The sequence below is a fragment of the Vidua chalybeata genome, chromosome 7 (assembly GCF_026979565.1).
Source record: "Vidua chalybeata isolate OUT-0048 chromosome 7, bVidCha1 merged haplotype, whole genome shotgun sequence".
Classification (NCBI taxonomy): Eukaryota; Metazoa; Chordata; class Aves; order Passeriformes; family Viduidae; genus Vidua; species Vidua chalybeata.
The window spans coordinates 19,533,540-19,556,250 of NC_071536.1; the positions used below are offsets into that span (position 1 = coordinate 19,533,540).

A 22,711-nucleotide genomic window follows, 5' to 3' on the forward strand; every position below is an offset into this window, starting at 1 on the left:
ACAGGCTCTGCTGGCTTTCCCTATCATGTGAGACATGAGCTTCCAACCCACCAGGTTTCACTAAGTATGTGCAACAACTAAGCTATGAAATTCCTTTAGCACTTTCAGATTTATTGATAATGACTAAAAGGTTCAAATGTGGCTGGAGACATGACTGATAAGACAACTGGTGAAGGAAGGAGCATGGCCTTAAAAAAAAGAACATCTCATCCCTAAGCAAAAATGAAAGGAACACTTCAAACAGCCAGAAGCTGTAATTCTGTTTTCAAAAACCAATGTAAACTCATAAATTGACAAATTCATAATGTACCAGTGTAATTTACATCACAGAAAAGCTTTTACAACTGCCTGATTCAAACTGTTCTAAAATCACATGGACTGCTTGTGCAGTTTCTCAGTGTGCAGTTCAATCCAATCAGTAGTGTCTCACTGACACTATTAATTATCTTAATAAACTAATTGTGAACACAAGTATTTATTTCATAGAAAAACAGTAAAATGTATTTTTCGTATGTTAAGTATTCCTAAAAGCTGATGGATTCTATTTTTGCTGTAACTTAATATAATTTACAGTCTAGCAAATAGCAGCAAGTCTTTGCTCTAGTTTGGAGACCATTCGATGTCAGAACCCAAGAGGTTTTCAACTCAAATTAATAGGAGAACCACACAAACCCATAAATTACTCCATCTCCCATCATAATGAAGTGTCTATTCACAGACACAGCCAACATTAGAATCACATTAGGATGACTTATGTAGCTCCGTTCCCACTGAACAAAGGCAGAATGACTCAGAGACATTTATCAAGTTCTTCATTAGATTAGAAGTTATTCCATATGTACAGTCATATGAAATGACTGCACACATCCCGAACTTGTAGTCCCAGAACTGGAGACAATAAATTGTGTACAAGCATGAATTCTACACTCACTATACACAGAATCTGATTTGATTCTGTGTTTTATGTTATTTAAATAGACAAAGACATCCAAACCAAAGTCTTTTCAAACACAAAAGACAGCCTTTTCAGGTTTGAGAATTCTAGAATAAGTCATAAATAAAAGCAAGAATTATAACAGGGAAATGTTAGCCTTACCCTAACTTTGCAGTGTGACAGCAGACCCCACATTGGCTGGGCACAGGCTTCCAGCTCAGCAGCAAAGGCAGCATAGTATGTCTGTGATTCAAACTCCACATGCTCATTTAACTCCCGTTTATTTAAATTCATACCTTCAAAAATTTAAGCAGAGTTATGCAATCCAAGATTTAACTAAGGCTAAATGGAATGAATTCTTGTTAGTATTATGCATTTACACACCTCTAAAAACAACTCCACGAAGTCTAAGAATCTATTTTATCTAGTGGAAGAATATTTGATAAAACAAAGTTTGAATAGAAATATACCAGAAAAGACTGGTTAATTGCAGTCCTTGCTGTTCAGGGGACATTAACTTCTATTTTGAATTATTAAGTCAATTAGAACATCTGAATGCTGGTCCTCTTTCTAAGCAAAACATTTATCAGCATTGAGATACACCATCTTAAAATATTTTTTTATATAATCAAAAAATTTTCATTTACAGCAACACTTAGAAAAAGATCCAGATTTATGAGATTAATTTCCTGTATATTTAAATTTAGAACTTCACCAGTAAAGCAGTTTGGTTTACTGTTGTGGTCTATACTTTAAGTACAGCCGCAGAATTCTTGCACCACAGATCTCAGTCGACTAAATGTGATGTGACTGCTCTTCAACTACTTCACACAAGAAAAAGATCCATTAGATAATTTTTGTAATCTGTTTTCAAGAATATACTGTTCTTTTCAATCTTGGGGGAATACTAATAGATTAAATATATACATACAGCACTATAGGAATTTTGCTACAGTGAACATTAACTGTCTTAACATCCTTGTATTAGTACTGGTTATAAAAGTCACATACCTTGAAAAAATGATACAAAATTCATCCATGTTACCAAAAGACCATGATCTTCCAAAAATTTCTTTGCCACACTTTGGTGTGAAAGTATGTTTATAAAATCACTAACCAGGGGCCAGTAAGTATTATTCTTCAGTAGTGCTTCCCCACAATTCACCACAACATGTAAACTATTCTCTTCATCTAGATTTAAAAAAGAAAAAAAACCAAAACAAAAGGTGAAGACAAAGTAATTTCTTTCATTTATTAATAAAGTTACAAAAGAATGCAAAAATATCAATTAGGATGCACTGTAATCCTGGGGTCAGACACACAGAGAAAACTGCAGGAAACTAAAATGGTTCTTTCATGGTACCTGAGGCTGTTTTTTCATCATGGACTGACCTACACAGATCCCACTTAGCAAGTGTCACTTAAACTTTGAACAGTATCATAACCTCTGGAAAGCAGCACATTAGGAAAACCATCACAGCTATGGCTCTTCCAAACAAAATTCTTCTTAATTTATCTCATCTGCATAGACTTCTCACTATTTCCAGCATTATAAAATATAACTTGAACTAAACACAAGATACAAGCCCAAAGAACTGCGAAAGAAAGCCATTGAGAATATGAGGGGGCAAAACCACAGTAACAAATTTTATTATTTCTTTTCTGTCCATATACAGTATGCCCAACCCCTCACATATAAAGCAGCAAGGGGGAAATGTTGTGAAAATACTGAAAAGAACCAGACATATCCCAGAGGTGGACTTGGCAGTACTAGGTTTACTGTTGGACTCAACAACCAACATAAAAGATTCTCTAATTCTATAATGGTATCTTAGCTTAGAAAAATCACTGGTGCTAGGAAAAGAGTAATAGAACAGTGGAATAACTGCTCCAAGGGTAAGTCTTTTCTCACACATATATCACAAATATATCTAACAATATTTAGCTTACCAGCTCCAATTTATATTCATTAATTACCAGGAAGATTCTTCAGAAAATTACTAATCATAGTCACAGACTTTTTCTGCTGTACTGCAATTCTGACCCATTACAGAACCTTATCACCATGCTAGCAGCATCCCATACTGAGCAAAAAGTAACGTTCAAAAGATGCTTAGAAATAGTTTTAAATTACGTTCCACCAATATGGCGTTGATTTAGCAAAAATCACCTGATATACAAATGGTTAAATATTCAGCATTTTCCTTTTAATATTGTAAAGCAGTCTATGTACGGCAAAGAAAATATTTTCATATTGAAGTGCTGCTGAATGAGGGCACTCCTGATAGCTAGATGAGTGAGGATTTCCCTTTTCTGCAGTCATTTTGCTTTAGGCTATATATAGACTGGACTCTGAGACAAAGATACTTTGGGGTAAAAAAAATACAATTCCATGCAGAAGTTCGTGATACTTATTTAGCAGCAGCACTCAGCCTGTCTAAGGGCTACTTTCAGATTCAAACTAGGATAAAGAGGGCTGAGAGGTCTCCAGTCTGTCAGGCATGTAAAAGTGTGAATGACAGAAGTCAGCAAGATTCAATTGTACCATTTTCATATAAGGACAGGTAAAACAAGGCGGGTGAAAACCGAACAGCTGTTTTCACTAAAGTTATACAGCCTAGAATAGCTCAAATTCAAACTGCCACTTTATCAAAAAAAGGTTGATCAAATGGTTGTATTGACCAACTATTAAATTGTTCTCCTCTAATTATATCAAATTTTATTAAGGCAATCACAAGTTTTAAAAATTAAAACAATTTTAAATACTGCAGGTCTCAATTTGTGTATGTAATTTTTCATTCAAATAGTTGTTTATGCACTTCACACAACAAATTAAATAGTAGCAAGGTAATAACTTGCATTCTAAACCACGTAACATTCCTAAAAAAAAAATCCATACAAACCAAAGGATAAAATATTAGTATCACTTCTGATAACTACCTTTATATTTCCAGGGAATTTTGAGACTCATCCTCTACCATATATTGCTAGATCCTGTACATTTTTTGAAAGGCATCAGAGAGGTGGATTTGACCACCAAAGAAAGATTAAAGTTCCTCTATAATCAATTTATTATTCATAAAAAGAAAGAAACAAACAACTAAACCTACCTTGCAATTCACTTTTAATAAGGCAACTTTCCATCATGTACAACAGAACAGTGACCATAATATCCAGCAGTTGGCATTCTTCTGTTACTTGGCGTGCTAGTTCTTCATTGCTGAACAACTGAACACTGATATGCACAATTCTATTAGACATGGTGTCTGATTCATGGCTTTTCTTCAGTGTTTTCATAATAAAAGCATAATGCTGAACAAATGTTTTTGTAAAAGCAATCTGAAAATTATAAAGAAATGTTGACATTAATAAGCATCATACAAAACCTATAGCTTTCTTTCATTATAAAATATTCCTTTATGAATGCACAATCAACATACCCTGGGAAACACCAGTTGCTATGACAAACCAAAAGTGATGACTGTTTTCTAGAAACAGACCAAATGAAAAGACCTATTTACAGGGAGGGGTATCTTAGGCTGCTAATTTTATTACCTTTCCCCAGAATCCAATCTTCTCATTCTATACTTTCCACATGAAAGATAACCCAGGAATGTTCAAACAAGGAATATAATGTTGCAGCATGCCCGTCAAAGTAGTAAAGTTCTAATAATTAATTTATCCTAAATTTGTGCATCCTACAACAGGACATCCTCAAATGATACACGATGAACAATTAGTTTAGTAGTGCTTTACAAAGCTGCCTTATCACTTGCAGCCATCTAACCACGAAGTAAGGTTTTAATTCATTTTCAAGCAAGACATTTCTATACTGATTTTCATTTCTACCGTCACAGCATCATATACTTTTTAAATAAACCTCTAGTGCTTTTCCCTCAGTAACTAAATTAATTATGCAGCTTTGTTATTCTTCACACAACTGTTAATGTTTTTTTTAACCAGATCAGTATTTAAAAGTATTGTACATATATCTATAAATCCTAGTACAGTTCTGTGATCCACTCCATTAGCCTCAAAATGCATTATAAATCAACCTTTTCACTGCACATACATGAAAATATCTGCTAGCTTTGAAATCACTTCTCACTTAGTACTTTAGGTTCTGAATTAACACCATCTGGACTTGCTTGGCTTAGTAAGAAGACAAGCTGTGTAGTGATACAAATCCAAAGTCTAAAAATCCCTTGCCTATTCCTTCTGGAAGTATTAACCTTTCATAAGCACAGAATTAGAAATTTTAAAACCACCCTCAGCAGCCATGCTTCCACCAGACTGTATACAGATCACTACTTTATTTGATCTGCCTTAGATTCAGTGCTCCCATATTTTTATTATGGCACTACCATGTTATTATCACCTAAAAAATACTTCCAAAAACATGATGACATAATTGTGCTGTTAGGTAAGGAAACTGCTTCTCCCAGCAAATACCCCTAAAGATAGAGTTGCTGATGCAAGAAACTGAACCAGGGTGAGAATGGGGCTATCACTGCAGGAAACACTGCAAGAATACCTAACCTGCCCTCCCCTTCCTATACCTGTCCACAGTGATGGAAACCTGTATAATAACTGAAAGTATGTTCCACATATAGCACCTAACAATGGTAACTGTTTGCAGCTAAAGTATTTTTGGCACAACATATTCTCAATACAAAGCAAAGTTAATACAATACCATTCTGGTATTATAGATATTCCCGTCACATAATTTCCTTTAAGTTAAAGGCTTGAAACAATTTTCATCACTGGCATTAGCACTTATCATCAAGACACTCACACTAATATTAATTACACGCTAATTCACATTAAGCCTCAGACAGAAATTATGTAGCAGGTATTTTAAGAAGTTAGTATATTAACGCTGCTAGTAAACAAGTATACTTTATTTATCTATTACTTCTTCACACTGTATTATGTTTAAATAGGATTTTTGGGTTCTGTGATGAAGAAACTATGTTTTACTTGTTTTACACAGCACACTCAATTCAAGTTGACTGCAAAAACAAGGTCCTTCTCTAAGGAAAAATCTTGCATTTTTTTTTCTTTAGTTTATATTGGCATGCATCGAAATTTTTTGTGCCTCAATCATTTACAAGAATGAACTTCTGAAAGTACTGTAAATTTGCCCTCACTACAGTATAATGGTAGAGACTCTGGAAAACACTTAACTAAAGGAAAGACAGAAGTTTTACTCCTACATTCACTAGAAAGTTAAACAAACAAATACAACCCTTTCCAATTTTGAGAGGAAGAAGCTAAACTCATTCCAGAAGTTAAGAAACTGAAATTCTGTAGTAAACTGCAGTCAACAGCTATAGTAGGCCAAATCAGTCCATCCACATATCCTTTCTTTCAGTGGCCAAAGCTAAGTACACAAATAAGGAAAAATATAGAATGCAGCAAGAACGCAATTTCTGTCATAACACATTTCCAAATACTCAGCTTCCAACCTTCTGCAACAAATGGTTCCTAAGACAGACATGCTTTCTGTGCATCTAATTATCTTCACTGACTTACTCTCTTGTGCAGCTTTTAGATTTCTGCCTATAGAAAAACAAAGTTAATTTTTCAGCTAGCTTTTCCTCTTGGTGACCACTCAACTTCAATCCCAGAACTCTTTGGAGACTAACACCAACCCCCATGCTTCAGTTAGAACTTATGTCTCCCATGTTTATATTCTCAATGCTAAGATCAAAGTATTTCTGCCAGCTGAATGCTGCACTAAAATTAAGGTTCCAGTAGAAAAACTGTTCTACAGAATTTGTAGAACAGCATATCCAGGGGTTAGTAAAGTCCTATTGCTCTAATAGCTGCCCCAAGAGTCACTATGGGAGGTGCCTGACATGACACAGCATTTCTGTTAATTATGTTTGTTGATTCATGATGTCCACCAGATACTTTTGCATTTTTCAGCAAGATTTCAGCAAGGCTCTGCTCTTGGATGATTTACACTCTTCCACCATCTTCCTGTTTATGGCACATTCTTTGTCTTCTCCTTGGTCACATGAAAGTCTCTTTCTTGGGCCTTTTGTTTTTCCTCTTGTCCACACCATAACACCTTTAATTTCTTGGAAGCTTCAATAAATTTTTCTTCACTTTTAAGTCTTCCAAGCTTCAAATGTCAGAGAATGATGGAAGGGATGCCTCAAGCACAAATCTGTAAGGCAAAGACCACACTTTTTGTTGTGCTATCTCTCTCATTTGCCAAAGTGGGGAGAGAGGGAAGAGCTAGTTAACCCAGGGTTTCAGCCCACCCCTTTCAACACCTCTTTTCAGTACTGGGAATCCTTAAAGGGAAGATTGTTTTCCTATTAAAAAAAAAAAAAAAAGAAAAAAAGAAAATCTGTATAACTTGAGATTGCTAGTGCTTCAGTGACTGCCACACAGGGCAATGATGGATTCTCAAATGTTTATGCTGGAGGTCAGAGATTTCAACAATTTCAAAGCATATACAGATAGCCAGCTCTGTGCTCTGTGTCCAGCTAGCTCCCTCAGTTTATCAGGAATCCAACCTAGCAGAATTCTGCTGATTTAATGAGCTAAATCGCCTCACACAGAATCAGATAAATTGTACAACAGCAGATATAGAAAAAATTAGAACAGTACACATAGTGTAGATAAAAGAAAGTAGCAGAAAGCTGCGAAACCATTTGGAACAGTTTAAATCCCTAGAGGTATTCCTGTTGTTTGAGAAGGCAGTATGATTAATCAGCAAACAAGCTTTTCTTTCAAAAAAGCTAAACGGAAGCATGTAAGATAAAACATTCTTCTAACTCATCCCAAAATGCTATGTTCTCTCTTTTCTATGTAAAAGGCAGAGCCACTCCTTGTAAATTAACCATAGGCCTCATAAAAATGTTCAAAATTCATGCAGCACTGACAGTTTTGCAACAAAGCAAAGGCATCTTGCAAAAAAATAGTTTACTGCTTCCCTAATACTGCTATGTGATATATTTCCTGCTCTGAGTTTCCTTACTACTTAAAAATGCCATTTGGACAATCACAACAATTAAACACAGATTCTAAAAAAATTTTGAACACTTGGTGTTTGTGCTTCTACTAAAGCTTTAACATAGGAATTAACTGTTTAATGAAAAACAATACGAAATTGGTAACAAAAAAACCAATCAACCAAAAAAGTTTATAAAAACCTTTCAATCTGAGCATGCAGTATTGGTGGGTAGAAAATGGACTATTTCCAGTTAAAGGTGGCAATCATTAGAAAGACCAAATACACCATGATCTCCATTCTGAGTGAAGAAAGATAATGAATAAAGAAAGTCACTGAAGACTATGGCTCATTATCAAAGGAAGAAAGATCCCACAATCATTACAAGTTGATGTTATTACATGGTACAGTTGTAAGGGAAACACAGGAACACTTACCAGATTCTTCTGCATGCTGCTAGCAGCTGGGTGTTTTTACAGGCAGGAATTTAGCTGGCAATGGACCAGGAGAACTGGATGTCCATGTGTGTGTCGAAATATCAAGAACTCAAGCTTCATAGCAAAGGATCATCAGTTAAGAAGTCCTAATGTCTCCTCATGTATTAGCTGAATCTAAGACCAAGACGATGCTATGCTGGTATCCCAAATCGAAATGGTATCTTGAGATGGACACAGTAGTGCTCAAGGCCCATATCTTGTCTTTTTCTTCCTTGCAAGTTATCTTCATGTCCTTTGTTTTGATGCAGCAAGGTTTTAAGGGGGCACAAATACAGGGTTGTCCCATTATCAACAGACATTTTGGAAGAAATCTGCATGCCTGGACTTCAAAATTTCTTGATTTTTTCCTCCTAGCAGGCATGGAGAAGGTCCAAAATATTTGCATGGCTCAAGGGTATGACACGATCAGAGCAAAATGTTAAGCCTGATTGCTATGTATACTAGGTCTTGGGAACATGTGAAGCAAACAACCAAACCTGGCTGCACACCAAGATTTAAAACAGGAAGATGACATCCAGTCTCCACAACTCTGGGCCAGGGATACTTCATAGGAACAACTGCAAAACTCTGTAAGGAAGCACCTGGAAGGCTGCCAAAATCACCTAGGACATAGCTGCAGCAAGAACACTCACACTGTAATGGCCTATATAGAAAAACCACTGCCTACTACAATAACTGAAACAGGAATGAGATCACTGCAATTATTCCCCAGTCATACCACGCTACAGAATCATACAGTGCCGATCCACATGTTTTAAGTCATAAAAAACAATTTACAAAGTAAAATAAAATGAAATAAAATCCAACAGATGCAAACATGTACTAACAGAGAAAAAGGAAAATAAACTATGAAATCAAAATTAATAGTGCTGCTCCAGATTTACCCATCTTGTTTTGCCTACACTGCTTTTCAAATACTAAACACTTAGGAATTTCTTATAAAATACTCAAAACAAGGTAAAAGATCTGCATTATTTTACTGCTTATTATTCAAACATAAGCATACATGGTGTCATGCAAGGGATAATACACACAAAGTATGTGAATATAAACAGATACGTAGGTTTGAATGAAGTACGGCCAAGTACCTTATAATCTTGATCTGGTAGCATGTTGAGTAAGAAAGTCACCATCTTCTGTGGAAACTCGTATTTTATTGTCCAAAATAATAGTTCTTCTAGAAAACATTTATGCTTCAAAACATCCATGATAGACTGATCTGCATAAAAAGTCGAAGCAGGGCATGTGTAATGCAGTAAGTGCTAAAACTAAGAACAATAACAGTGTGGTTGCACATATAAAAATTCAGGAACAAAAATTTAAAAACATCTTAGCGCATTCTGTAAATAATTTCTTTTTAAACACTGGGAAAATGAAGATCACTAATACTGCAGAGTGTCAGAGTCTGTAACTATAAAAAGAATCTCCCAGAGAAGCCAGTGAAAGTTTTCAGTAAAATTCTACCACAGAGTACAATCTTCATTGATTGCATTGAATCACATCACCTTACCGTAATAGCTGCACTGATTATAATGCATGACAGCAAATTGCACAATATTTACACAGCTACTTAACCAAGGGAAACACTGCAGACTACTACTTAACTGAAGTTAAAATACCAAAACAACAAAATACAATTCATGATTAAGTGATGAATTCTATTACCTAAACAACACTTTACCAAGGTCTAAACAAAATAAATAGAAGCAATAATGTATCCTTTATTCTTACTTTCAAAGCAATACATGCACTGATTGGCCGAACACTAAGTTGTTTGCTGGGGTTTTTTAATACAAAAATTACCATAACCAGAGAGTAGGAGGCACTAGCTCCTGATGGTAGCAGGAGAGACAGTCTCATCTTTCCCCTTTCCTGTCCATTCACTCTGGCCCTTTACTCATACTGACAGTAGATCCCTGTGGGGGACCTACATAGGAATCAAGTCCAGGAGCTTTCCATTTTGTCAGCTGTGTTTTCAAGCAGATCGGTTTCCTGATTGCAAAGCTGCAAACTGACCTTTGCTAGAAAAAACTGTTCATGAAATGATCACTTGATAGAGCATAAATCATATTAACTCTGTTTTTAAAAAAACTAAAATATAAAGACTCTTCATTTTTCAATAGGTTATTATTTATGCTTTACAACTACAACAGGTGGTGTTCAGTCCCATAACATAGGAGGACTAAAGAAGAAAGTAATAATACTACTATTTCTCCATACCTGGAAATCAACTACACCTGAGGATACATAACTCCACAGAAAATAATATATTCCAACAGGAGTGCATGAAGTGCTCCCATCTGCACGCATCCAAAAACATTTACACTGAAAATCGTCTGGCCTTGAAGACTCACATCTTCACTGAAGTGTGGCAGCTTTAGAGACTGCACTGGATAGCTTTGTGCCTATTCTAAGCAAGACAGACATTTGTGCTCTTTGTAAGCAGGAATTACCTCAAATTTCCACCATTATCAAATGTCAGAATTCCCCTCCTTGCCAGAGTTACTGGCAAGTAACCAGTTTTCCCAGACTGAAATTTTAGGATTCTCCTCAAGACTCAAGCAAGTCACAAAAAAAAAAAAAGTAATATGTTTTATTCAATATATTTAACAAGCATTGATATAAAACACTACCTTCACAGAATCATAAAATATTTTAAAATATTATAGTATTTTGTGATATTGATATTAAAGTATTTTGTAAGGTATTACACATCACCTACAGCAACAAACATATGATGCTCATTTATGTTCCCTTCCTCAACTCTTGTTATGAAGTTGAATGTGTGATTTGACTGCCCATGAAAGCTTGGTAACTATGCAAGAATGAAGTCCTCTGTCCACAGAACAGAGAACACAAGTTTAGGTACATGTCAAACGCTTCTGAGTGAGCACACCAGGCATGGAGACAACACAACACTGTATCTGTCACTGAGCGTGCAGCTTTCTCTGACACACAGCATAGCTGAACAGTGCATATCCAATACTTCATGCAGCAGTTTCAGGCAGGGACACAACAATACATATCTGCTTACACCTGCTATATAATTTGAGTAGGCAGAATGCTCTTACCAAGCCTGGGAAATTTGTGAAGAACACTGGGACTAATGTTCCCACTCTTCTGAAAAGCATCACCAGATTTTAAATTTCTTAAAAAAAAAAACAAAAAACAGTGCCTCTGGGTTTAAAAAAAAAAAATCTGGTACTTCAGATGGATGTAGGATGAGGTTTTAAAACAGAATAAAAAGAAATTCTCAGCACTCAGTCCCATACCTGAATGAGAGAACGTCAGCTTAAAAACTGTACTTTCTTTAAACTATATTTTATTCTTTCTTTGTGCCACAAAATACCTCACAGAGTGTTGTAAATATCTCTCTGGAATATAAGACTTAGCCTTCCAATATACTCGCAGTATATAACCATGGATGAAGACAGTACTACTGCAGAGCTAGGATGGGACAGGGAGTCTGCTTATATGGAAAAGGTAAATCTGTTTTTATTCAATACTCAGTTTTCCAAAATTTTCTTTTCATACTCTTATTTTATACCCTATTGGACATAAAATATGAATACTGAAAACTTCAGAAAACTATTTGATATTTAATAAAAACAGATACTTACCTTCCCCCATGGGCAGACTCCCTCCTCTGGGGCAGATATTAGGAGCTATCAACATCATGATCATAGTCCATGTTGGGATGCCTCAGAGGGGGAAACTACAATCCTGGGGGAAAATGAAATGTTGAATTCAAGTATCACTTATCCTGAAATGGAAGCTTCTATATCTGGGCTTCCTCCCTAACTCTTCCCCTTATTAGTTATTATGCATCTGAACAGCAGCACTTTTTTCTTGTGTTACCTGACTCTAACAACTTTCAGACAAGCTAACAGCCTCTTAAATCCAAGTTTAAGAGAACTTTCCTTGGATGTCTCTATGTTTCCTGCATTTCTCCAAAACTACTGCCTCGTCCACATCTCTACCACAATCTTTCTCACACCATTTTTAAGATCACCTCTAAATAACACTGTTGCCACAACATTTAGTTCTCTGCTTTTTCAGCTTCCTCAACGTTTTTCCTTCAATCTGGAAACACTAGAAACAATCAATCAATCTTACTTTCCCATACTCCTCACATCATACTACTTCATTGATTCATGAACCTCTGCATTTAAAACTCAGGCTTCAAACCTTCCTTCCAGAGACCTTCCAGAAACTTTATTCCAACTTTTACTACAATTCCGCTACCAAAATATTCTTTTCTCAAGGCTTGCAATTCTTTGCACTTCTTATGTCAGTCTCCTCACACTCATAAAAAAAACATAACCAAAAAAGTCTTCTTTATTTAACAATAGTATTTAAATATTATTAAACACTTTTTAGCACAGAAACATGTCAAGCACAAGATAGAACTACCTTGTCTAATCTATGGTTATTCTTGAATTAAAACTTGCACTGACCTCAATGTGAATGTTAGTCCTAACATTGGACTAGAAACTGCAAAAGGGACTAATTTCAAGCTAGAAAAATAATGGAGTGGTTTCAAGAGAGACTTCATTCAAGTACTTTATCTTAAACATTAATAAACAGTACAAAAAGACCAACCAGGGCCAGAGAGAACCATTCTTGCCTGGCTGCAAACACAATCATACTGCACAGTGGCACAATAAAAAAAAATTCTTAAGAACAAATACATCAAACACTGTTTTGTAAAGCTATATTGCAGCCTTGATAGGCACACAGTGAAAACTGAATTAATTACATTCATTCAGTAACAACACAGCTTACAACACAGAGGTGACAAAATGGTCAAGCAGAGTCCCAGACAGTGGTACTCACTCAAGGGAAATCTAACCTGCCAATTACCACATTTTCACTTGCTACTCATTTTTAGACTTTGCTATGTTTAATACCTGTCACATGCAGCACTACAGTGCTTGGGAAGTGAATTGAATACCCCTGGATATTTTTAAGAACAGACATAAAACAAACATGATAAACTGAGATCAGTACTTTATAAAATACCTTTGGTGGTGCTGCTTAGTTTCACCCTCTTGCGCTTTCCCACACCTTGGCTACCATCCTGGTCCTCCTGGGGTAGAGGAAGAGTTTTAAAAATTGACAATCATATACTTAGAACCTTACTGCCAAGAGATGGCATGCTTTCAAAATTCTGGTTTAACTACCAAACTAAAACAGAGAAGCCTTCAATATATTCTTACAAGAAAAACAAGTTTACTGCTTACAGGAATCACGCATTGTGTGCAACTCTTTAGAGAAAAACATAACTTTTAAAATTCTTTTTCCCCATACAGGCAGCGTTATCATCCACATTTATTTCATTTATTTTGTAAGGTTAGTTGTTTTGATTTCTAAAACTGGTTGCTACAAAAATGTAACACTACAAAATTTCTAACCTTTGCACAGCTAAGATTTTACCTTATCCACTTGTAGGGTTTGTCAGGTTTTGCTTCAGAGAAAAATTATCAGCCAACATATTGTATATCAAAGTTGGCAGCATATATAATTACCTACATACTTTCTAATCAATATAAACTTTTGATGTAGGAATAAAGTATTTTTGGCACCTTTAAGTGGCCAATCCTAACTGCTTCTTCCCTACAGAATAACAGAAACATTTTACACAGGCACTTGTCATCTGAAGCTTTCAAGGTACTCCACAAAGTAAACAGCAAAGGTTCCAAAATGTAATACAAGTTAAAAACATTTCCACCACCACTTCACAAAATCTAACAGTGCATCTTAAAAAAGCATGTGACATTACAGGAGTATATTAAATGTTGCATGGATCTTTGCCAACACTGGTAGCCCTAATTAAACTAGAAATAAAGATTCTTACTGGAACTAATAAAATGAGATATAATTAATGCAGATATCTACTGTTAAAAATAAGTACTCAATATCCTTATCCTCTAAGCAAATGCCATGTTTTACTTCCAAACTTCTCTGGAATGATAAAAAACCTGAATCTCAAGAAGTTCCTATCCTTCCTTGAGGAGGAAGAAGATTGTTCACACTTTATATCTAAAGACTGACCACAAGTATGGTGTAAATGAAAGGTCTGATTTTGTCTTCCCTTTCATTTCCTCCATCTGAAAATTCATTTTAAGATGGACACACATTTGAACACTTAGGCATCCTGTGGTCTTTGTGAACACAGGGTACCTTTGGTACTTCCATCAGGAATGAGTCAGTAAGTTCTCAGGATGTTGCCACTGCCCAGTCCCCAGTCAGAGGGGCCATGTAGTCTCAGGAAAATATCAGACTTGCTGGCATATTACTAAGAACTGCAGGATCTGCAACTCAAGTCTCCTACCCTGAAAAAACCATCAGTAAAAAGTATTTGTTTTATAATCTTTTTCTTAATCATGAGCTGCTTTACAAATACAGATTACTGAAAAGGAAGTCCACTCTTTTCATCCAGAAGTCAAAATAGACTGTGAAGGTGGAAAGCTGAAATGCTTATCAGAAAAATAACACTCCTTTCCTCTGTACTCACATGTGAGTTACACAGGGCATTTAGTTTGTTTTTAATACCTGATTATACTCTCTTAGAGCAGAGTAAAATTATGTTATAACTAAGAAATGTGGCAAGAGTACATTTTTAATAGGATTTTCTTCCTCCAGTATTTAAAATGAATGTAGAAAGGTTAAAAAATGTTCTTTCTTACCAAGATCTAATGGTAGCATTGTTTCACAGATGGAACACTACATTACAAAATTTACATAGATAACAAATCAGAGCAGTGCTTCAGCAGGGAACTAAACAGCTTGGAAAGTTTTGCACAGTTCAGTATTTAGTTTTACTTCTAGAACAGTAGATGGTTCTAAGCAAAAAATTAATCTGAAGGATGGCTGTTATTTCTCATGTTTTCCTTTCTGTAAGAGGAGAAAAAAGGCCCTCTCTACACCTGTCCTCCTATTTAAGATTTTATGTTCCAAGGAATCAAATAAAACACAGTCCATTAATGCTTTTGCCACAGTGAGGGATTAATATTTTTATATGGGATATCTCTTTACATTATTTAAAGTCTGCTATGCTACCCTACCAAAATGTCTGCTAAGGCTTACTAGTTGAAATTAGGTTTTAAATATTTGAGAAAATTGATAAGGTTACTCTACCAGAATTTAACTTTCTTCCACTTATTTATTAAAGCTCAACCTAAAATGAGATTCTCTCCTTTTTACTCCCACTCCATATGTTTGGTAAGTAAGGTCAAGTCTACACATGGGAATTTATCTACAGAGAAATTCTCACTGCTGCTATCACCAGTTCAGCTGGATTCTCAAGTGCTAAAAACTGCTAACACCACTCATAGCAATACCTGCTCTAAGTTTGCTTTAATCAAGCCCAATTTACTTGATAGTGATTTCTGGAATATCTACACAGGTTTCTTCTCCATTACATACATAAATTAAACTGGAACAGCATTAGCAAAACTCAGGATTAGTAAATCAAAGGCATGAGATCTATTCCTTTATACCTCCATTAGTCCTAATTACTAAAATTGGGATAATGTATGGCAGATAGAAGATGTAAGATTCGTGGGATTTGGCTGCAAACATTCTCTCCCTTCAATATTCTGTTGCAGTTCATTACAGTCTTTAAAAAGTCTCACCTCATCTGAAGAATCCCCTTGTCCTGATGTTGCCATACCACCTGCCAAACCTTTTGAAATAAAAAAGTTCAGAGATTCTTTTCATAAGTCTTATATTGAAAATACAGTATTTTAAGAAATTTAAACCAGTATGAAATGAAACACTACATTAATGTTCTTTAAAAGATACATAGCAGTGGACTGAAGTTGGAGTAAGATTTCCAAGCAATACAAAACCAGGGATTTGCAAATACATGCCATTGGAGAACTTCAGTGAGCTGTGTTAACAAACATTCTTTCTGAAATTGAATAAAAAAACTCTGATGGACTTCAGTGATCAAAAAAATAAAATCCACAGAACCTTTATAAGAAGAAGTGCTGTGGATTGATAATCACTTTGTGGCAGTGGCAAAATTCCACCATGAGCAATTACATCTTGCCTACTCAAATTCCACTATTATTATGACTGGAAAAATGGTGCTTAGCATATTAGCAACAAGAAGTTAGCATGCTTAGATTTGTTGATAGAAGTAAGAGTCCTGTAATTTGGTAGTGCAATAAATAACAGGTAATTCTCTAAGTTTCATTAAGATTAGCTTTTCTTAAAAATAAACCCAAAGCAGTTTATATAAAATTCATCAATAATCAAGTCTTCTCTTAAAATATTTTTCCACACAAACCTTGAACAGATAATGTGCTAGTTCCAGCTCCTTGTTCCTGCATATTACATGCAATTTTATCCTCAGGAAATGCCAACCCAGAGCCCTTCAAAGCAAGTAGGTACTTTTCATGACTTTTCTTTGCACATGCATTCTCTCCAACACCTTGAATACAGACATAAAACAGTATTAAAGTACAAAAGCAGCTCCTTGGTTCATATGCTTCACACTCTATGCAAGCAATCTAAAAAATGGCCCACAATGTTTTAATTTAATAACACATATTCTCCATTTCAAGAGTCCAGATAAGCATGTCTTGCTTTCCATTCTGTTTCTGTATTTCTGTATCAGGAAATCCATCACATATAGGAAAGAGAAGTAATTAAATCACTCTCATTTGAATACTATAACAGGAGAGAAAAAGGAAGGAAAGAATAAAGAGAACTGCCCCTGAGGCAGCTTTGCTAAGTGTTCCTCCTTTCACATAAAGATTTGGGGATTGCCTGTTCTTTAACTAGCTGCTGCCCAAGCCAGTTATAGCAACTTAAAACTACAGTAATTACTATTTGCTCCGTACCTATGCAAAGGACTCTTAATCACAAGAAAATAACATGGAGTTAATTTACACTAGGGGTTTGGGGTTAGTTGTGACTGGCCAATCTTTTCAGATTCATTGTGATTTGGTATAGGATTGAATAAATAATGAAGGGGTGGGTTGGGTAAAGTTTAAGAAAAAAAGATGAAAATTGCACAGAAATGCCGGACAGACAATGGCCTTTTGCCATTCTCTTCAGGTCTAACCTCTGTGAGAGCAGATCCCAAAATGAGTTAGACATATTCCACTTCAAATAACCTTGTTATGACTAATTTGGAAGTACTAAGCTAGAATGGATTTCTTATTAAAACTTTTTTGAAAAGATGTTTATTTATACATTTATTTGGGACACAGATCAGATGTTTGCCGTTACAGGTCTTAATAACAAATGTTTCTAGTCACTCCTGAAGCACACCCTCCTCTCAATGTAATAGCCTTAAAAATACACTTTTTTCTGTGTTCTGAGATGTCACAAATATGCAGACACTGAAGTTATAAACAAAACTTATGCCCTTAATTCTTCATAGTTTGAAAATCTAATCATTAGAAATAACACAAACATACCAGAGCTAAGGTCTTTGTAGAACTGTTGGCTAGTTAAAACCTGGGTAAGAACTGATCTCATTGCACCTCCCATTTTGGTCAAGTCTTCTAGGAAGGAAACATGAGGCTCCAAAACCTGCAGGATTTTATGAAGGTCTTTCTCTGATGGCAGATCAACAGCTGAAAACCACATAAGAAGAACTTTTGGTATAGATGTAATATAATTCAGCCAAAACTGTCACAAGCAGAACAGTTACAACCACTGGAAATGAAAATAATTTATATATTCATAATGCTCTAAAATTCAGACATACCAATTTCAAACTATACCTCATTTCATTTTCTGGAAGAGCTCAGCACAATGCTAGGTAACCCTTAAAACATATTTAAGCATGCCAGCAGGTAACAAAATCAAACCACCCAGTCAGGCTGTAATTTTGTTAGGAAGAGAGGTACAAAATACAATGACATAAACTATGGATAGCATTCATATACTGTGTCTTCATAGACTGCAAAGCAAGAGCTAACAGCATGGTAAAATATTCTAGATACATACAAATTCAAAACATACCAGGCTCATTATATCCCTCTCTTAAATGCTGAATCAGACTAAAGATGAACTGTGGAAGAACTAATTCTGACATCATCAACAAGTCTTTCGGAACACATGGAACATTTGAATTTGATTTAATCCGGTGTCTTTTACAAAACCTATAAAACAGATGAGAAAAATGTTAGCCAAGCACAGCTCAGCAGTGTTAACATATACTAAGAAAAGCATTCCTTTTTCCGTTTTTCAGAAAGTAGATGCTTTTACATTAAAGGTGGAATGGAAATGGTATTCTGAAATTGCAACTACTCTGTTCAAGCCCATTCTGATTCTGAGGCCAGAGAATTATAAAGCTGCCAATTTTTTTTCTGCTGCTCAAAGTTCACATATCTAACATATCAGCTTCTTCCCATACGTATCAGAAGTATCTTCCATTGAACAATTAGAAGAACACTGACTTTCTTCTCCTTTCTGTGACATAATCAGAGGTTCGACTGATTTTTCAAGTCCCCATTCAGATAATGACTTTTAAAAATGCCTTTTGACAATAAAAACAACTTAAAAAGGCATAAGACTTTGCAGGATCAGTGTGTATTTCAAATGTACGGCAACTACAATTTACAAAATCCTTACAAAAATCTTTCATTTAAAAAGAAAAGAAAACATTTATTCTTTGGAAAATTCCTGCATGGTAGTAGCTGAGGCTTGGCTAATGCCAGTGACATGATGTTGAGCCAAACCCCTTTAGAGCAGACAGAATGATTTCCTACTCACTTAACATGAGCTTGACTCAAGAGACACTGAATACTTTTCAACTCCCAAGCTATTTTTAGAAAGGACTTATACCAACATCAAAGAGTTATTTACCCACATCAAAAACCACACTAAACAAAGAATAGTCTAAAAATACATCACACAAGAATAAACTTTTACTGAAAAGATTCACTAGATTTTACTAATAATTTTTCAACACAAAAAAATGAGAAAAAAATACAACTTTGTTTGACTATGAAAACTTTTCCAAATTTATGCCATGGTTTCCAGGAGCAGCGTGTTACTTTCTAAAACTTAAGCCTTTCTTCTGTGAGGACCATTGAAGAATCATCTTCAAGAGAAGAAGGAAATAGAAGAAAGGCAAAAAGAAAGTAGATTAATCAAGAAAAAAAGGCAAAGAAAAAAAAAAAAAAAAAAAAAAAAGGCAATACCAGTCCAACAGTTAAAATGGCAATTCACAAAAACAGCTAGCAAATCCACAAGATTAAAGATTAAGAGCTTCTCCTTTGCTTTTGCACTTTACAAATGAGACTTTTTATTAAGAAAAGGTACGGAAGGACAGTAATAGCCAGTTGATTTGCTATTTGTATATACACCCAATATAGCCTTGGAACAGAAAGAGCTCACTGATGACTGACAACTTTCTGTTAATTAATGTCCAAATAAATAGTGTTCACTTTTGCTTTCCATCTTACATTCACAGAAGTTATGAAAAGTCATTCCATGTTAACTGTGCAAGTATGGACAAACAGCACAATTTGCAACTGCAGGGAATTCAAAGGGGCTTGTAAAAGTCATTCACTTTTTCTCTTTAGTCATTCAAAATTTATCTTTTCCACATACAGAAACCTGAACTGCTATAAATCACAAATGTGGCTTCATCTATGCTAAAATATGGTATTTCATACTTTTAAAGTAATTGGTTTTCCTTTCACCACTGGGTGAAGAAGGGATCAAAAGTAAATAAAGATCCAGAAGACACAAAAGGAAGGAACTATTACACAGTACACTCTAAAATCTTTCACAGCCCACCACCCCCCCATACATTTTACATTCTGTCAAAAGATGTTTTTCACTGGTTATGATCACAAGCTAAGGAAACCACTGTAACAAAACACACAGGTAAAGTAATTTTGAATCCCAGTTTCTGCTAAACACAAGGCTTCCTTCCACAGAAAATAAGCTCTGTTCCCCATGAGGTCTGTCAACATGCCAGTTCTGAATCCATCACAACAGAATCAGTGTTAGAAGGGACCCAGAAAGATTACTGAGTGCAACTCTGAAGTGAACGGTGCCTACGGGAACTGAACCCACGACCTTGGCATTACTAACACTGTGTTCTAATCAACTCAGGGTCATGGATTAATGATCCCAAATTTTACAGATCCTGAAAATGAAAGTTATTAATATGTTGTCTCTTGAGAGTCTCAAGAAAGTATTATTGAATTATAAGGTGTGCTATTATTGCTACATTAACACGGATCCTAGAAGACCGATAAAGGACCCAGATTTAATTCCCTGTAAGGAAAAATTCTTTCCCTGTCACATGCATAAACCACAGCAGGTTCAAACAGGAAACAATTTCTACATATCAGGCCCTAAACCTTAAAGTAGGAACACCAATGTAATTTTACAAAAGGTGCCTTACTCTGTATTTATGGTTCAAAGGCTACAGTGTTAAAGTAGTACAGTCCGGAATTACCCAAAGTTCTATTGCAGAGTGTTATATTAATTCCTCTATAAATATTGACGGAAGTGCCAGACAATGACTTGGAAAGTCTTCAGAGTTAGGAAGACAGCAGTTTTAACTAAGGAAGAGACTGACCCCAAGCTATGCATAGGAAGAAACAAGCTGGGATTTCTTATACGGGCCAAAAAGGACACCTGGACAAACTCCTCAATGGGTTACATGGCCATTGGACAAACAGCAGCCAAAGCTATTCCATAATCAGTTCCTTATATACTTCTGAAAGAACTTCCTTACCATAGCATCATCTAAAGAATTGTACATCTACATAAATGTGTGTTTCAAAATGCTTCTGAGACTATCAAAACAGGCCTTAATAGGCAACAAAAAAGAGCACTGCCCAGATCTCTCGTGGTACCATCAAACCCCTGAAATCCACCCCTTGCGGCAGGTAGAAATGTCTAATGAGGGGCAATGAAAGGTGGATATAATCTAGATAAGAAAAGTATTTGTTCTGAAGAAGCTCAAAAATTATGACCAAGAGGAAGACTTACAAGGTAACTGACAGATCACCTTGATCTAAGCCTTTTAACTTGATTTCAATATTGCAAAATACTTCTTCAAACAAGACTGTAGTTCTTATCCAATCTTTTAGCAGTTCATATTTCTTGCACTATACAGTCTTCAAATATTTTTAGTACTATACCAGAATGATGTTTAAGAATGAGTATATCAGTAAGAATGTCAATTCAATAGACAGAAATATTCAAGCCCTATGTATCTGAAGGTCTAGCATGAAAGTATTAAAACACAGGTCCACAGGAAGACAAAACCCATAAACTTTATTCCATATTCTTTTCTCTGCTTGAAAACTATATTCTGGTTTGGATTTTCTGTGTATTTTCCTACCTTTGAAATCACTTTTTCACAAAAAGATAAAGCTTATTTTAGCAAAAGGAGAGAACAAACAGTAAACTTGCAATTAAATAAAAACTTAGGTTTAACAAAGAGTCTTCTCCATACGACTTCAAATAAAATTCTGACATTTCTTACACTGCATTAATATCTTATTCGTGAAATGCAGACCATTGCTGACATCTACATGAGTAAGCAATACCATTTGTTATAAACATAAGCAGCATGAATATCTTCTGAACAACTTCAACATCAAACTTTCCAGATTTATTCCATTCTTTCCTACTATTTCCATTTTTAATAATTCTACTGTGAATTTCAAAAATACATTTTACAAGCGGCTTCAGGTAAAATAACTCCTTTAGGCTACAGCTTCACAGCCTAGTCAAACTAAATGTGTCCTGCCACAATTGTGTCTTCAGCCCTCTTATTTTTTCTAGCACTTGACTGATCCTGTGTTAAACCAGCTCAGAAGCTAAGCCAGCAGAAGTTATTTACTTATAAGAATATGTAAAAAAATCTCACTGGGCCAGTTTAAATCCACTAAAACTCAAAGACCAGTCTCCTTGGAAATCACACTGAAATCCCCCAAATAATTTTGCCATCATTCCTTTCCTTGTTAATCTGACAGACAGCAAAACACAGAGAACAAAATAAACCAAAATCTCAAAGACATGCAGGAAAATGCCATCCTGACCAACCAGCACAAGAAGTAGATACAATGTTCACTGGGGAGGCAATTCCATCACATCAAAGGAGAGATTTTAAACTCCGCAGTTAACACAGCAGCTGATAAAAGCCTTCAGTACCAGCCAGACCACACCTTTACAGCATTTGATCAGTCCTTCATCCACTACATCCCACAGTGTCTCAAGTTGCAGCTGCATTCCAGAGACTTGACATAAGTTCACATATACACAGATGGACTATTTTTACCCTCACTTTTCTCTCACTATTTTGTCCCCTGCCTCCC

The 22,711-nt window shown here is 35.5% G+C and overlaps 1 protein-coding gene across 1 annotated transcript in view; it reads right to left on the reverse strand.

Moving 5' to 3' along the window:
* UBR3 (ubiquitin protein ligase E3 component n-recognin 3) overlaps positions 1–22,711 on the reverse strand; it is a 102,399-nt gene that overhangs the window by 70,920 nt on the left and 8,768 nt on the right. Inside the window, exons 2-10 of the mRNA XM_053947540.1 lie at positions 18,384–18,523; positions 17,834–17,992; positions 16,696–16,839; positions 16,037–16,086; positions 13,422–13,488; positions 9,488–9,618; positions 4,045–4,273; positions 1,946–2,125; positions 1,097–1,230 (exon numbers count right to left, since the gene is read on the reverse strand). Coding sequence (XP_053803515.1) covers positions 1,097–1,230; positions 1,946–2,125; positions 4,045–4,273; positions 9,488–9,618; positions 13,422–13,488; positions 16,037–16,086; positions 16,696–16,839; positions 17,834–17,992; positions 18,384–18,523 — 1,234 coding nt within the window. The remainder of the gene's footprint in view (positions 1–1,096; positions 1,231–1,945; positions 2,126–4,044; positions 4,274–9,487; positions 9,619–13,421; positions 13,489–16,036; positions 16,087–16,695; positions 16,840–17,833; positions 17,993–18,383; positions 18,524–22,711) is intronic.